General features: G+C 51.8%; 1 protein-coding gene across 1 annotated transcript in view; it reads right to left on the reverse strand.

Annotated features, from left to right (window-relative positions):
- Positions 1–3,274: 3,274 nt before the first annotated feature.
- The window catches only part of LOC139266695 (netrin-G1-like), a 30,977-nt gene continuing 16,934 nt past the window's right edge, over positions 3,275–17,317 (reverse strand). Inside the window, exons 3-8 of the mRNA XM_070884285.1 lie at positions 16,073–16,245; positions 14,626–14,652; positions 11,892–11,957; positions 10,780–10,947; positions 5,804–5,936; positions 3,275–3,506 (exon numbers count right to left, since the gene is read on the reverse strand). Coding sequence (XP_070740386.1) covers positions 3,275–3,506; positions 5,804–5,936; positions 10,780–10,947; positions 11,892–11,957; positions 14,626–14,652; positions 16,073–16,245 — 799 coding nt within the window. The remainder of the gene's footprint in view (positions 3,507–5,803; positions 5,937–10,779; positions 10,948–11,891; positions 11,958–14,625; positions 14,653–16,072; positions 16,246–17,317) is intronic.

Genomic DNA, 17,317 nt, shown 5'->3' on the forward strand with positions numbered 1-17,317 from the left:
CTGCACTATTAGAGTGGCAGTACGTCAGTTGTGACTTTGATGAGAGTTATTTCGATACTGTGGCAGGGAAGGAAACCTGGTGCTTCACAGGAGCGTAAATTATTTGACACCGATCCGTGTAAGGACATATTCGGACAGGTGAGGTTTTAAGGAGCATCTTCGAGGAGGGAGAGGCAGAGAGGTTTAGGGAGGGAATTCCAGAGTTTGGGGCCCAGTCGGCTGAATGCATGGCCGTCAATGTTGGGGTGATTAAAATCGGTGATGTACAAAAGTGCAGGGATCTCGGAGGGTGGTAGGGCTGGAGGAGGTTATAAAGATAGGGAGTGGTGTAGGGCTGGAGGAGGTTACAGAGATAGGGAGGGGTGCAGGGCTGGAGGAAGTTACAGGGATAGGGAGGGGGTGTATGGCTGTAGTGGGGTTACAGAGATAGGGAGGGGTGTAGGGCTGGAGGGGGGTTACAGAGATAGGGAGGGGGTGTATGGCTGGAGGAGGTTACAGAGATAGGGAGGGGTGCAGGGCTGGAGGAGGTTACAGAGATAGGGAGTGGTGTAGGGCTGGAGGAGGTTACAGAGATAGGGAGGGGTGCAGGGCTGGAGGAAGTTACAGAGATAGGGAGGGGTGTAGGGCTGGAGGAGGTTACAGAGATAGGGAGGGGTGCAGGGCTGGAGGAAGTTACAGAGATAGGGAGGGGTGTAGGGCTGGAGGAGGTTACAGAGATAGGGAGGGGTGTAGGGCTGGAGGCAGTTACAGAGATAGGGAGGGGGTGTATGGCTGGAGAGGGGTTACAGAGATAGGGAGGGGCGAGGCCATGGATGGATTTGAACACAAGGGTGAGAATTTAAAATCGAGGTGTGGCCGGACTGGGAACAATGCCGGTCAGTGAACGGCGGGGTGGTGGGTGAACGGGACTTGGTGCGAGTTAGGACACAAAGGGGCTGAAATTCCCCTCCGACCAAAACGGGACACACTCACCGTTTCCTTTGCTGATTTACCGCCCCAATCGTTGTGTCTGGATCGATTTTGGACCTTTGTTAAATGTTTCCCTGGCGGGACGGTGAAGCCGGGCTGCGGCGGGGCGGAAGTCGGTGGGGAGCGGGGCGGAAGGTGGGCGGATTCAGGGGCGTCGCTCTGACGTGTCACAACGTCCCTCCCCTTCAGTTAAAGGGGAGGGCCGCTGCCAGCTCTGCATCAACTTTAGTGGTGCCCACTGGGCCACCAGGGAGGGTTTCGGCCGGGCCAGCGACCGACAATTAAAATAAAATGGCCTTTAATGGCGGACGCCCCACCCAGCCACAAGCAGCTTCCTGCCGGGGAAAGCTGTCAGTGGCACCGACTGCCGGCCGATCTGCTCTTACGGGGTAATTTCCTATGGAGAAATTTCCCTCGCGGGGCGGAAAGGGGGTCAACGCCGGTCGGTAAGGGGTCGGCGTGCGCCCGATGGGGTGGGAACACAGGCGGGGTGGTAGCTTACACCGACACAAAAATGCACCAGGGCAATTTCTAAAATGGCGTCACCTCCGCCCCGACTGAGCGGTAGCTGCTTACCGACCGTTGGTAACTGCTCTTAAATAAAGGGTCAATTTCAGCCCCAAAACCATTTGATGCAAAGCCACACAACAGAGACAGCTCTTCAAAGCCATAAACTAAAGGGAAATAATTTGCCCAAACACTGGGCTCCAGTTCCAGTCCGTGTGCAATGGCTCGAATCTAAAGAGCAAATCATTGTTTGTCATCAGCAACAAGCAAATTTTAAATCTGCCGATAAATCTTCACACAACCTGTTGAGCAAGTGCGGAGCGTTAAACTGAGATGAAAGGGCCCAGTGGAGCCATTCTGACCCTGGCGATTGAATTTTCAACATTTAATATCTGAAACGTCAGATAAATGGGCTTTGACGATAATTCCTGAAAACCAGGAAATATTCTAAAGAGTTCCCGAGACAGGTCAGGAAAAGATTCTGTGGAACCAGAAGTAAATGATGATTAATGTCCTTGTCTAGAGCACCAGCGATTGAAATATTTTCTTGACACAATCTCTCGTCTATTTTATTGTAAAAGCTTTGAATTCTCTGTGTAAAATAAACTCAAAGCAAAGTGGACCATTTCTCAGCCGTGGTCAGTCAAGGTCTCAGGTCAGAGTTCATCTGCACTGTCGGAGGGGCAGTACTGAAGGAGTGCTGCACTGACGGAGGCACAATACTGAGGGAGCACTGCACTGTCGGTGGGGCAGTACTGAGGGAGTGCTGCACTGTCAAATGGAGTGAGAGAGGGAGGGAGAGAGGGAGGGAGTGGATGGACTCAGAGTGATGGAGTGTAACTGTTATATATGCAGACTATAGATATACTCTCTGTGTAGTCACTGTATAGTTACAGAAGATGGATACTTGTTACCTGCTGTACGATCAATAAGGTTTACACTGCATATATATTATGCTGGCACCACTAGAGGGTGCAACTGTTGGAGACCAGGGTTTCCTGCCCCTGTGGCAGAGGCTTTCAACCAGAGGGCACTGTGGTGGGAGACCTGAGGGTCACCTGCATAGGTGTGCAGGGCCCAGTATAAAAGGCTGCCCACCAAGCTTGTGCCTGACTCTGGAATTACGAATAAAGGACCAAGGTCACTACAGTTTGACTACAGCACATTGCCCCGTGGAGTCATTCATAAGTGCATTACAGACATAACAGTAACAAGTGTGAATGAATGAGTGCTGCACTATCGGAGGTACCATCTTTCAGATGCGACATTAAACCGAGTCTGCCCTCTCAGGTGGCTGTAAAAGATCCCATTTCACTATTTGGAAGAAGAGCGGGGGAGTTATCCCCAGTGTCCTGGCCAATATTTATCCCTTGACCAACATCACTAAAACAGGTTGTCTGGTCATTATCACATTGCTGTTTGTTGAGAAAGTCCTTCATTGTCTGTGAGGTGCTTTGGGCCATCCTGAGGGGCGAAAGGCGATGTAGAAATGCAAGTCCTTTCTTTCTTTCTTTGTCCCAAAGCTGGACATGGGCCGAGCGGCTGGCAATTACAGAATGAATATTAGCAGCTGCCTGGGCCCCGCGGGGAGTCCGAGAGTCCAGTCCCCACTGACTGCCCATTCCTTCCGGCCTCTCACATCCAGTCGGGCTGGGTGGGCTCCGGCCTCGGTTCCACTTTGCCTTTCCCAGGGGTGGGAGTGGGGGAGGGGAGCATGTTTTACCGGCGACGCAGTAAACGCTGGATCCTCCTGCGCTCTTCGCACCTTCCCGTGAGCGGCCATGGCGCTGGAAGCCGGTCAGAGCGGCGGGCGGCCGTTAGCGGTGGTTAGCAGCGCAGTCAGCGACAGCAGCACCCGGTGTAAGGTGGGGTCCCGCGGGGATTGGGAGACACACCCTCCCACTTCCTCCCCACACTGGCCTTTCTCACACAGGAGCCCGGTGTAGGGAGCGGGGCACACACACCTCCCATTGTCCTCACACACTCCTCCGTTCTCACACCACGTCAGAAAGTTATCGCACACGCCCGCTGCAAGAGGTCAGAGAAAAGAAAGGTCAGGTCATAGAAACTCTCCCACGTTACAGATTGTTCCAACTCACACTCACTTTTACAACAACTTGCATTTATATAGCGTCTTAATCGTAATAAAACGTCCCAAGGTGCTTCACAGGTTATCAGACAAAATTTAACACCGAGACACAAAAAGAGATATTAGGACAGGGGACCAAAAGCTTGGCCCAAGAAGTAGGGTTTAAGGATTGTCTTATAGGAGGAGCGAGAGGTGGAGAGGTTTATGGAGTGAACTCCAGAGCTTCGGGCCCAGGCAGCTGAAGGCACGGCCCCCAATGGTTGAGCGATTAGAGTCGGGGATATGCAAGAGGACAGAACTGGAGGAGCACAGAGATCGTGGAGGGTTATGCAGCTGGAGGGGTTACAGAGATAGGGAGGGGTGTAGGGCTGGAGGGGGTTACAGAGATAAGGAGGGGCGTAGGGCTGGAGGTGGTTACAGAGATAGGGAGGGATGTAGGGCTGGAGGGGGTTACAGAGATAGGGAGGGATGTAGGGCTGGAGGGGGTTACAGAGATAGGGAGGGGTATAGGGCTGGAGGGGATTACAGAGATAGGGAGGGGCGTAGGGCTGGAGGTGGTTACAGAGATAGGGAGGGGTGTAGGTCTGCAGGAGGTTACCGAGATAGGGAGGGGTGTAGGGCTGGAGGAGATTACAGAGATAGGGAGGGGTGTAAGGTTAGAGGAGGTTACTGAGATTGGGAGGGGGATAGGGCTGGAGGGGGTTACAGAGATAGGGAGGGGTGTAGGGCTGGAGGAGATTACAGAGATAGGGAGGGGTGTGGGGCGGGAGGAGGTTACAGAGATAGGGAGGGGTGTAGGGCTGGAGGGGGTTACAGAGTTAGGGAGGAGTGTAGGGCTGGAGGCGGTTACAGAGATAGGGAGGAGTGTAGGGCAGGAGGGGGTTACCGAGATAGGGAGGGGTGTTGGGCTGGAGGAGGTTACAGAAATAGGGAGGGCTGGTGGAGGTTACAGAGATAGGGAGGGGTGTAGGGCTGGAGGGGTTTACAGATATAGGGACGGGTGTAGGGCTGGAGAAGGTTACAGAGATAGGGAGGGGTGTAAGGCTGGTGGAGGTTACAGAGATAGGGAGGGGTGTAGGGCTGGAGGGGGTTACAGATATAGGGAGGGGTGTAGGGCTGGAGAAGGTTACAGAGATAGGGAGGGTTGTAGGATGGAGGAGGTTACAGAGATAGGGAGGGTTGTAGGATGGAGGAAGTTACAGAGATAGGGAGGGTTGTAGGTTGGAGGGGGTTACAGAGATAGGGAGAGGTGTCGGGCTGGAGGGGGTCACAGAGATAGGGAGGGTTGTAGGATGGAGGAGGTTACAGAGATATTGGGGTATGTGGCCATGGAGGGATTTGAACACAAACATGAGAATTTTAAATTCGAGGCATTGCCAGACTGGGAGCCAATGAGGATCAGCGAGCACAGGTGAGATAGGTGAACGGGACTTGGTGCAAATTAGGATGGGATTAAATATTGAGGCTGAGACTGAGGATTAAATTCTGTGTCCAATTATTCTGTCTAATTCTGGGCGCATTAGGAAGGATGTCAAGGCCTTGGAGAGGGAGCAGAGAAGATTTACAGGAATGATACTGGGGATGTGGGACTTCAGTTATGTGGGGAGACTGGAAAAGCTGGGATTCTTCTCCTTCGAGCAGAGAAGGTTAAAGGGAGATTTAATCGTGGTGTTCACAATTATGAAAGGTTTTTGATCGAGTAAATAAGTAGAAGATGTTTCCAGGGGCAGGAGGGTCAGGGACCAGAGGTCACAGGTTGAAGGTAATTGGCAAAGGACCAGAGGGGAGATGGGGCGAATTTATTTACGCAGCGAGTTGTTGTGATCTGGAATGCGCTGCCTGGAAGGGCGGTGAGAGCAGATTCAATCGTAACTTTCAAAAGGGAATTGGATAAATATTTGAAAAGGAAAGATGTGCAGGTCTATTGGGAAAGAGCAGGGAGTGGAACTAAATGGATTGCTCTTTCAAAGAGCCAGCACAGACCCGATGGGCCGAATGGCCTCCTTCTGTGCTGTCTGATTCTATGACCCGCCCTCACTGAACTCCAGACCTCCCTTTGCGAGGAGCTGTGCCACTAATTGTGTGGCAGGTGATGGGAGAGTCCAGGGGGATTCACTCACTAAAAGCCTCTGTGTTTCCCCCCACGGTACCTCTGCTATCGGATACTCTGCTGACCCTGACACCCAGAAGCCGGGGCGGAGTGAGGGGAGGGGCTGGTGCTGGAACGGTTACTTTCCTCGACAGCCCCTGTGCCAGTAGTATCCGGGCAGGCACCTGTCACACTTGGGCCCTGTCGCCCCCTCCTTACAGTCACAATATCCCGTGTCATTACAGCGATGGTGGAGCGAGCCATCAGGGTGACACTCACAGTCTGCAGAAACAAGACAACACACACACTGCACACGGCTGTTCCCAATAAACACAGCGACACAACCTCAGCGACAGGAATGAGTGCGAGCCGGGACAAGGGAGGCTCAGACTGTGGGGGTGAAACAAGTCTCCAACACTTTACAAACAGCTTCAATCCTCCACACACTGACTGCACACGGCCCGTGTTCCACTCCCTGGGGCGACTGCACAGAATTAACGCAGGTTAACAAGGCCAGAAAAAACAAACCAGGTTCATCAATAGAGGATAGAATGCACAAGCACAGAAGTGATGTTAAACTTGTATCGAACTTGGAGCACTGGGCGCAGTTCTGGTCTCCGTATTATAAAAAGGACATAGAGGCACTGGAGAAGGTACAAAGTAGATTTACAAGGATGATACCAGAACTGAGACGTTGTACCTATCAGGAAAGGCTGACCAGGCTGGGGCTCATTGCTGGTAAAGAGAAGACTGAGGGGTGACCTGATCAAGGTCTTTAAAATTGTGAAGCGGTTTGATAGGGTGGACGTAGAGAAGATGATTCCACTTGTGGGGAGTCAAAAACTAGGGTCATAAATATAAGATAGTCACTAATAAATCCAATAGGGAATGGAGGAGAAACTTCTTTATCCAGAGAATGGAACTTGCTCCCACAGGGAGTGATTGAGGCGAATAGTATCGATGCATTTAAGGGGAAGCGAGATAAACACATGAGGGCGAAAGGAATAGAAGGATATGCTGATTGGGTGAGATGAAGAGGGGTGGGAGGAGGCTCGTGTGGAGCATAAACACCGGCATGGAGCGGTTGAGCCGAATGGCCTGTTTCAGTGCTGCACATTCTGTGTAATTGTGTGTGTGGAGAATGGGAGGAGATGAGGAAATGGAGAGAGAGGATTGTTGGTGGACACTGGGGGGGAGGGGTAACATTGAGCAGAGGGAAGCGATGCTGCTACGATGCAGGATGGTCGTTTACCGAGAGTATAAACAACAGAGCCATGACCCACAAAGATTCGGAGAACAGGTTGCCACTCTGGATTTTCCCGGGGGACGGTCCCGCACTACTGGGGAGGAGTTGGCTTGCTGTCATGAACTGGAAATGGGCGATGTCAATGCAATTTGTTCTGTGGAGCGAGTATCATTCTCACAGCTCCTGCACATATTTGACTCATTATTTCAACCCGGCATCGGCACTTTCATGGGGACCAAGGTAGTGATTCACATAAACCCGGATGCCAGCCCAGTATACCACAAGGCCAGTGCGGTGCCGTACGTGATGCGGGAAAAGATAGAATGCAAATTGGACTGCCTGCTGAGGGAAGGCATCATCTCGCCAGTTGAATTCAGTGACTGGGCGAGCCCGCTCGTGCCGGTGCTCACGGCGGATGGGTCGGTCAGGATATGTGGCGATTACAAGGCCACCATCAATCGGGTATCACTCCAAGATCAGTACCCGCTACCGAGAGTGGAGGACCTCTTTGCGACGCTATCCGGTGGCAAACCTTTTTCAAAATTGGACCTGACCTCAGCTTACATGACCCCGGAGCTGGCAAGTGAGTCAAAGAAGCTGACCACCATCACGACACACAATGGGTTGTTTGAGTATAACAGATGTCCGTTCGGGATTCATTCGGCCGCGGCGATCTTTCAGCGAAATATGGAAAGCCTTCTCAAGTCGATTCCAAGGACAGTGGTCTTTCAAGACGACATCCGCATCACGGGTCGCGATATTGAACAACACCTCCATAACCTGGAGGAGGTGCTACGCAGACTGGACCGGGTAGGGCTGCGACTGAAAAAGGCGAAGTGCGTCTTCTTTGCTCCAGAGGTAGAATTCCTGGGGAGGAAGGTAGCAGCAGACTGGATCAGACCTACTGCGTCCAAAACGGAATCGATCCAGAGAGCCGTAACACGACGGAGCTGCGTTCGTTCCTGGGGCTCCTGAACTATTTTGGTAACTTTCTTCCCAAATTGAGCACGCTGTTAGAGCCGCTACATGTGCTCCTATGCAAAGGTCGTGATTGGGTCTGGGGGGACAGCCAGGAAAGGGCTTTTGATAGAGCACGCAATTTGTTGTGCTCTAACAAACTGTTAACGTTATATGACCCGTGTAAGAAACTAGTTTTAACGTGTGATGCGTCGTCCTATGGGGTCGGGTATGTGTTGCAGCATGTGAATGCCAATGGTCAGTTACAGCCTGCAGCTTATGCCTCCAGAAGTCTGTCCCAGATAGAAAGGGGCTACGGGATGGTAGAAAAGGAAGTGCTAGCATGTGTATATGCAGTAAAAAAAAATGCATCAGTACCTGTTTGGCAGGAAATTTGAGCTGGAGACAGATCACAAGCCCCTAATGTCCCTTTTGGCCGACAACAAGGCCATAAATGCGAATGCATTGGCCCGCATACAGAGGTGGGCACTCACGTTAGCCGCCCATGACTACACAATTCGACACAGACCGGGCACTGAAAACTGCGCCGATGAACTCAGCAGGCTCCCACTAGCCACCACTGAGGGGGCAGCTGAGCATGATTCTGAGATGGTCATGGCTGTTGAAGCTTTCGAAAGCAAAGGCTCACCTGTGATAGCCCGTCAGATTAATGTCTGGACAAATAATGACCCGCTACTGTCTTTAGTTAAGAAATGTGTCCTGAATGGGGACTGGGCAGCCACGTACGGGGCAGGCCCTGAGGAGTTTAAACCTTTTCATAGGCGCAAGAATGAACTCTCGATTCAGGCCGATTGCCTACTGTGGGGAAACCGAGTAGTCATGCCCCAGAAGGGCAGAGAGGTGTTTATCAGAGAACTTCACAATGAGCACCCGGGCATTGTCATGATGAAGGCAATTGCCAGGTCATACGTTTGGTGGCCAGGGATAGACCTGGAACTTTGTGTTGGCAGATGCAACACGTATGCTCAGCTGGGCAACGCAGCCAGGGAAGCCCCCCATAGACCTGGTCCTGGCCCGCCAAGCTATGGTCACCCATCCATGTGGACTACGCAGGTCTTTTCATGGGAAAAATGCTTTTGTTTGTAGTAGACGCTTACTACAACCATTATTAGTGTGCCATTTTAAATTGAAGCACATCCTCTGCCACGGTAGAAAGTCTACGGGCAATATTTGCCGCCCATGGTCTACCAAACGTCTTGGTCAGTGACAATGGCCCGTGCTTCACAAGCACTGAATTCCAGGACTTCATGGCAGGCAATGGAATCAACCATGTCAGAACAGCACCGTTCAAGCCAGCCTCAAACGGCCAGGTGGAACGAGCAGTGCAGATAATCAAACAGGGGATGCTCAGAATCCAAGGGGGTTCCCTACAAAGCTGCTTATCACGTCTCCTGTTGGCCAATAGATCCTGACCATACTCGCTCACAGAGGTTCCACCCGCAGAGCTGCTATTGAAAAGGATGCTCAAAACCAGGTTATCCTTATACACCCTACAATGAAAGAAATTGTTGAGAGCAGGCGTCAGTCGCAATGTGACTACCATGACAGGAATGCGAGGGCACGATGTATTGATATCAATGACCCTGTTTCTGTCCTTAATTACGCTGCAGGGCCCAAATGGCTTGCAGGCACTGTGATTGCCAAAGAGGGGAATCGGGTTTTGGTAGTTAAACTTACCAATGGACAAATCTGCCGCAAACACGTGGATCAAACTAAAAGGAGGTTCAGCAACCTCATAGAAGAAGCAGAGGAAGAACACGGCGTAGAGTTTATTCCACCACAGGTGACCGAACACCGGAACTAAGTGGAGGAGAGCCCAGTCACTGTGGGCAGTCCGGACAGTCCTGAGGCACCGCAAACAGCAAACACTCAGGCCAGCCCCAACCGGAGCCCCAACCGGAGCCCCAACTCAGGCGCTCTACAAGGGAGTGTAAACCACCAGAGAGACTTAACCTGTGATCCCAATAAGACTTTGGGGGGGAGGTGATGTCATGTATTCAACTGTCATTGTGACCCATGAATAAGCTGACCTAAGTTGTACACCTTGAGAACACTGACCACAGGGCGCGAACTTGTGGGAGACACACCTAACCTGGACTTTCCGGTAGAAAAGGGGAAGCTCCACCCACCGTCTGTCTCTTGAGGTCTTGGTAATAAAGGTAACTGGTCACAGAGTGACCTTCTCTCAAGTATGGGCCTCGTGTGCATTTATACTGTACAGTAAGGACATATTACAAACAACATACAAATTCCTGAAAAACAATGCAGACAGGGAGGCAATGATGATATCGTCAAAGCACAGAGCTTTTAATTTACCTCAACACAGCCTGGGCCAGGCCTCATCGCGAGGGAAAGCCTGGGCCAGGCCTCATCGCTAGGGAAAGTTTGAGTCGGTGCCTAGTCGCTGGGGAAAGGTTGGGTCGGGGGTCTAGTCACTGGGGAAAGGTTGGGTCGGGGTCTAGTCACTGGGGAAAGGTTGGGTCGGGGTCTAGTCACTGGGGAAAGGTTGGGTCGGGGTCTAGTCACTGGGGAAAGGTTGGGTCGGGGTCTAGTCACTGGGGAAAGGTTGGGTCGGGGTCTCGTCACTGGGGAAAGGTTGGGTTGGGGTCTAGTCACTGGGGAAAGGTTGGGTCGGGGTCTAGTCACTGGGGAAAGGTTGGGTCGGGGTCGAGTCACTGGGGAAAGGTTGGGTCGGGGTCTAGTCACTGGGGGAAGGTTGGGTCGGGGCCTAGTCACTGGGGAAAGGTTGGATTGAGGCTGGTCACTGGGGAAAGAGGGGCTGATTTCCGACGTGCTTTGCTCAGCCCTATTGAAGGTATTTTCTTTGTTTCTTTATCTTGTTTTGGGCTGAAAGCAGAAGGGTGAAAGAAGGTGAGAGCAGAGATTGTAACAGGAACTGACCTCGGCAAACGTTGTGGTGGTCCAGCTGTGCTGAAGGGTTTCGGTGGTAGCCCAGCCGACATAACTGGCAGTGTCGGCCTCTAGTGTTGTGCTTACAGCTCACGCAAATGGCGGTGGTGAGCAGCTCGAGGTAACTGCACCGGTTCGAATGGCCGAAGCATTCGCAGGCTTGCAGGGAAAAGACAGAGAGTGTAGACGGGACACAGGCAGTTTGCAGACTGTGAGAGGGTCACATGCTGCAGGAATGAGAGGTGGGGAGGAAATGGCAGGAATGGGAGGGAGGGAGGGAACACTGAGGCTTTTAGCAGTGAGGGGAAAACATCAGACTCCTGGCTAGTTACGGTTTGCATTGAATCAGGCAGATGGCAATGGATGGTCCCAATCCCAGGTTATAGATTCTGTGCCGGGTTTTACACAGCACTGCCAAGTTAGGGGCCTTTCAACTGTGGCTCAGTGGGCAGCACGTTCGCCTCGGAGTCAGAAGGTCATCGGTTCAAGTCCCATTCCAGAGACTTGAGCCCATAATCCAGACTGACGCTCCCAGTGCAGTACTGAGGGAGCGCTGCAGTTTCAGCGGGCAGTACTGAGGGAGTGCTGCACTGTGTGAGGGGGAGTACTGAGGGAGTGCTGCACTGTGTGAGGGGGAGTACTAAGGGAGTGCTGCATTGTGTGAGGGGGAGTACTGAGGGAGTGCTGCACTGTGTGAGGGGGAGTACTGAGGGAGTGCTGCACTGTAAGACGGGGAGTACTGAGGGAGTGCTGCACTGTGTGAGGGGGAGTGCTGCACTGTGTGAGGTGGAGTACTGAGGGAGTGCTTCACTGACAGAGGGGCAGTACTGAGGGAGTGCTGCACTGTGTGAGGGGCATTACTGAGGGATTGCTGCACTGCTGGAGTGGTAGTACTGAAAGACTGCTGCACTGCCAGAGGGACAGTACTAAGGGAGTGCTGCACTGTCGGAGGGAAAGTACTGAGGAAACACTGCACTGTTTGAGGGGCAGTACTGAGGGATTGCTGCCCTGCCGGAGGGGCAGTCCTGAAGGAACACTATATAAATGCAAATCCTTGCTTTCTCCTGTGCTCTGAGCCAGTCGCGGTGTTTGAGAGCTCCTACCTTGCTCTGGGATCGTGACCTCTCGTGATGAGATTCTTGGCCATTTGCGACCGAGCTTTGGGTCAGCTGCATGTGTCAGGAGAAATCAGCAATTATTAATCCCAGCTGGAGAACAACGCGCGTTCTGAACAGAACATCTGTACTGTGCGCACACACATCGAGTGGAGACTGTCCGGGATTGCAGGAGTATCCGAGAGACAAGCAAACAGACATTTCCATCTCCGCTACACCGCCAATCAGACAGAAACTCACACCGAGACTCGGGAGGAGATATTAGGACAGGTGACCAAAAGCTCGGTCAAAGTGGAAGGTTTTAAGGAGATTCTTAAAGGAGAAGAGAGAGGTGGTGTGGAGAGGTTTAGGGAGGGAATTCCAAAGCTTCGGACCCAGGCAGCTGGAGGCTTGGGAAGGCGTTAGGGATGGAGGAGGTTACAGAGATAGGGAGGGTTGTAGGGTGGGAGGGGGATATAGAGATAGGGAGGGGTGTAGAGCTGGAGGAGGTTACAGCGATAGGGAGGGGTGTAGGGTTGGAGGAGGTTGATGGAGATAGGGAGGGGTGTAGGGTGGGAGGGTTTATTGAGATAGGGAGGGGTGTAAGTTGGGAGGATTTACTGAGATAGGGAGGGCGTAGGTAGGAGGGTTTACTGAGATAGGGAGGGTGTAGGGTGGGAGAGTTTACTGAGATCGGGAGAGTGTAGGTAGGAGGGTTTACTAAGATAGGGAGAGTGTAGGGTGGGAGGAGGTTGATGGAGATTGGAAGGAGGTTTACTGAGATCGGGAGGAGAGTCGGGTGGGAGGACTTACTGAGATAGAGAGTGGTGGGGCCATGGAGGGATTTGAATGCGAGGATGAGAATTATAAATTGGAGGCGATGTTGGACTGGGAGCCAATGTCGGCTCAATCAATCACTTCCCCGGGGCTACTCACTGCCCGGGCTGTCGCTCGAAGCGGATCGATGGATAATTAGTGGAATCTGGTCCGTGGAGCGATGATTAAATGGGGTGAGGCCGTGACAGGCTGTTATTGTGGGATTTCGGTACATTCGAGTGGGTTGAGGGTTTGAAAGGCAAACTGTGTAATGCTGGATGTGACAGAGTCTCCCTGTTATTATTCAGTGTGACTGAATACAGCAACATCTCACTCAGTAATTCAGCACAAAATGGAGATTCATCGCCAGACATTAGAACTAGTTTGTCTTTAGTTCAGTTTGTGTCGGTGATGAAGGTTTTGAGTGTCGGTTCTAGCTGTACCTGGGCAGGAAAGGGGCAGGTTTGGGGTCAAAGTGTAACATTTCATCGAAGCTCCAGGTGCCTCAGACCCCCAGACCCGGTCAGTGTGGTGGGTTATGGTCACTCTCGGTCAGTTTGGAGAGTTATGGTCATTCCAATCAGTGTGGGGAGTTATGGTCACTCCTGGTCAGTGTGGAGAGTTATGGTCACTCCTGATCAGTGTGGGGAGTTATGGTCACTCCCGGTCAGTGTGCGGAGTTATGGTCACTCCCGATCAGTGTGGGGAGTTATGGTCACTCCCAGTCAGTGTGGTGAGTTATGGTCACTCCCAATCAGTATGGGGAGTTATGGTCACTCCTGGTCAGTGTGGAGAGTTATGGTCACTCCCGATCAGTGTGGGGAGTTATGGTCACTCCTGGTCAGTGTTGAGAGTTATGGTCACTCCCGATCAGTGTGGGGAGTTATGGTCACTCCCGGTCAGTGTGGGGAGTTATGGTCACTCCTGGTCAGTGTGGGGAGTTATGGTCACTCCCGGTCAATGTGGGGAGTTATGGTCACTCCCGATCAGTGTGGGGAGTTATGGTCACTCCCAGTCTGTGTGGGGGGTTATGTTCACTCCCAGTCAGTATGGGGAGTTATGGTCACTCCTGGTCAGTGTGGAGAGTTATGGTCACTCCCGATCAGTGTGGGGAGTTATGGTCACTCCTGGTCAGTGTTGAGAGTTATGGTCACTCCCGATCAGTGTGGGGAGTTATGGTCACTCCCGGTCAGTGTGGGGAGTTATGGTCACTCCCGATCAGTGTGGGGAGTTATGGTCACTCCCGGTCTGTGTGGGGTGTTATGTTCACTCCCAGTCAGTATGGGGAGTTATGGTCACTCTGCTCCCGGTCAGTCTGGGTGTTGGTTCGGGGTTGCGATATGGCGGATGGTTTGGAATGACATTGACAGCATGCGAAGGGTTAAATAAATGGGAACAAGTTGACAGGAACAAAGGGGAACAGATTGAGGCCGAGACACTCACCCAGTTCCTATTCCTGCATCTGGGATTACGGGATTACAACAGGTCACCATTGATCTCGGCCTCAGCCACCACGTGGCTTTCTACAAATCTTCCCTCCACTTCCCACTGAACATTCTCACTGAGACAGTGTTAAGAAGCATTTTCGTCTCAGCTAAGATGTGGGTCATATATATTACATCTTCCCTGCTTCATATCTGCTGCACCACTCGAGAAGATTATACTTTACTCCATAGATACACGGACAAGCAGACTCCTGATCCCAGCCCTGCTCACACCTACACTGCCTCACACCTTCACCTGTTCACACCTTCACCCGCTCACACTCTACCCCTGCTCACACTCGGCCCCCGCTCACACCTACACCTGTTCCTCGCTCACTGAGAGATGAGGGAGGTTTGAGGGAAGCGGATTATTCCCGATGCAGAAATGGGCTCTGGGTCAGCAGGTCACAGGTCACAGGTCAGAGAGTATAGGTCCAACTCACGGCCATTCGCCACGGGGTCAGGGAAGCCTGGAGAGGGAAAGAGAAACAAACAGAGTTAGAGAGACGTCTGATTAACAATCTTTATCGATAAACACATTAACACAACCCATTACACGGAGTGTTCATCAGATCGATGTCACTCAAACTCAGAACAAGGAACTGATGGGGGATTGGCGTGCTGCATCCTCTGAGCGATCACACCAGCCCTGTGTGAGACCAGGTAGAGTTGCTAAAGTGCTCCCGTAAGGTGTGTGTGAGAGTAGTACGTGGGGACGCTCCCACTACGTGCGATTAGTGTGTAAGTACGCAGGGTTAATACGTAAGGGCATCAGTGGTCACACACACCCCTCCCCCACTGCCCAGTCAGCTCACTATCCGGATATTGATCTCGGGACATTCCATACACAGCAATGGCCACAGATGTCCCTCACAACCTTCACTTCCTGATCTGCTTCAGATATTGATTACATAGAGGCTTATTCTCCTCTCACCCTCCCCAGCTGTTCCCCAGATGTTCATCCAGCTGTGAACATTCCATTCTCACATTAGTCTGCACCTCACTGCTGGCTCTGTATCTGTGGGTGTCCGGAGTAAGGTTTCAGCAAATTCAACACCTGCGGCTATTACAACCTCACCCTCTACATAATGCCAGCGATCCCCCTCGCTCACTGACCCCGACATTACATTGATAGAGGGCTTCAAAATGAGGAAGGGTTTTGATGGAGTGAATAAGGAGAAACTGTTTGCAAGGGCAGGAGGGTGGGTAACCCAAGGACACAGATTGAAGGTGATTGGCCAAAGACCCAGAGGGAGATGAGGATTATTTTTACGCAGCAAGTTGTTGTGATCTGGAATGCGCTGCCTGAAAGGGCGATGGGAGCAGATTCAATCATAACTTTCAAAAGGGAGTTGGATAAATACTTGAAAAGGCAACATTTGCAGGTCCATGGGGAAAGAGCGGGGAGTGGGACTAATTGGATAATTTTCCTTTCATTCTTTTTTTTCTTCGCTATATCTCTAATTCTTTCTCTCACTTTCCTTTTGTCTCTCTTACTTTCTGTCTCTCATTCTAACTTAATTTCTCTGCTTCTCTCTCTCCCTCTTTATCACTTTCTCTATTTCTCTGTTTCCCACTTTCTCTTTCTTTTTGTTTGTTCTCTCTTTCATTCTTTGCTTCTCTCTTTCTCCATCTCTGTCTCTTTCTCTCTCCGCCCCCCCACCCCCCCACCCTTTCCCTCAGTGTGGAGCTGTGGGCACGGACCCTATCTCTGTCCCTGGCTCTGTCCAATCTCCCGCTGTGAGTCTCTGTTCCCACATGAACACAATGACAAAGATGGGTGGGTTGTATTTTGGAGTCGGTACATTGCCGGGAGTTGGGCTGAGAATGAAATGTGAAGGGAATCTGGTGCCGGCACTGGGCCGGGCCGGAGCAGCTCTGGTTACTCACAGACATTGGCCGTCCCTTTGGGGATTGGGAGGTACGAGCCCGCTCTCCACGCTCGGCCTTGAAAGCCTTTCTTGCATCTCTCGCAGTCCGGCCCCGTCGTGTTGTGCTCGCACTCGCAACTCAGCTTCCTCTTCTCCCAGATACAGTTGTTGGCGTGAAGATTGCACTTACACCTGGCAAAAAACAACAGCAAGCTGGTTTCAAATAAGCTGAGCAGCCGGGTTAGACTGGGGACTGGCCGCTCCGCGAGTCCGCTCTCCCTTTCCCAGCTTCGCTCTGCAAACAGCAACATTTTTCTCCCACTTACTGCCTTTCAACCCAGGCGGCGGGTCAGTTTCTGGGTGTGTTTCCGCTGATTGACGATCAGATTCTGGGCAGCAATAACAACACGTTAGGAGAGAGTTTCTGATCAGCTCCGGCCTTCCAGGCCCCTCAAAGGAAGAGCTTGCATTTATAGAGCGCCTCGCACAAGTTATTGCTTTTCAACAACAATAACACCTGCAACAACAACTTGCATTTATATAATGCATTTCGTCCCAAGGTGCTTCACAGGAGCGTAAATCAGATAAACTGACACCGAGCCACTTAAGGTGATATTAGGACAGGTGACCAAAAGCTTAGTCGAAGAGGTCAGTTTTAAGGAGCGTCTTAAGAGAGAGAGAGGTAGAGAGGGAGATGTTTAGGGAGGGAATTCCAGAGCTCAGGGCCCAGGCAGATGAAGGCACGGCCACCAATGGTGGAGCGAAGGGAGTGGGGGATGGGCAAGAGGCCTGTGGTGGAGGAGAGCAGAGATCTCGGAGGGCTGTTCCTGGTGTTGGAGGAGAGCAGAGATCTCGGAGGGCTGTAGGGTGAGAGGAGGTTGCACAGATAGGGAGGAGGAGAGGCCAAGGAGCTGTTTAACTCACTGCGAGGGTGAAGCTTCATAATCCGCAGATTGTACGTTGCACATTCAGCAAATTGTCAGTTCTGGGCACTGTTTGCTGAACTAAGCAGATACCCAGGCAGTTCCTTGGAGTCACATTAACGGCAGCGTAAACATTTTACTGCTCCTGTTCTCTAATTAGTATCTGAAGATTGTCCTTGGCTAAAAGTTGGAGCGAGCCTCCCAGAAGCTGAGTGTGGAATAATGAGGGAATGGCTCCAAGCCCTGGAGATTGTGTGATGGGAGAATGGGAACTCACTGACACAGACTGAATATAGATCCAACACGAAGGAAGCCTTCAGTCACAATCATTCCTCAAATCA

Source organism: Pristiophorus japonicus, chromosome 7 (genome assembly GCF_044704955.1).
Source record: "Pristiophorus japonicus isolate sPriJap1 chromosome 7, sPriJap1.hap1, whole genome shotgun sequence".
NCBI classification, from domain to species: domain Eukaryota; kingdom Metazoa; phylum Chordata; class Chondrichthyes; family Pristiophoridae; genus Pristiophorus; species Pristiophorus japonicus.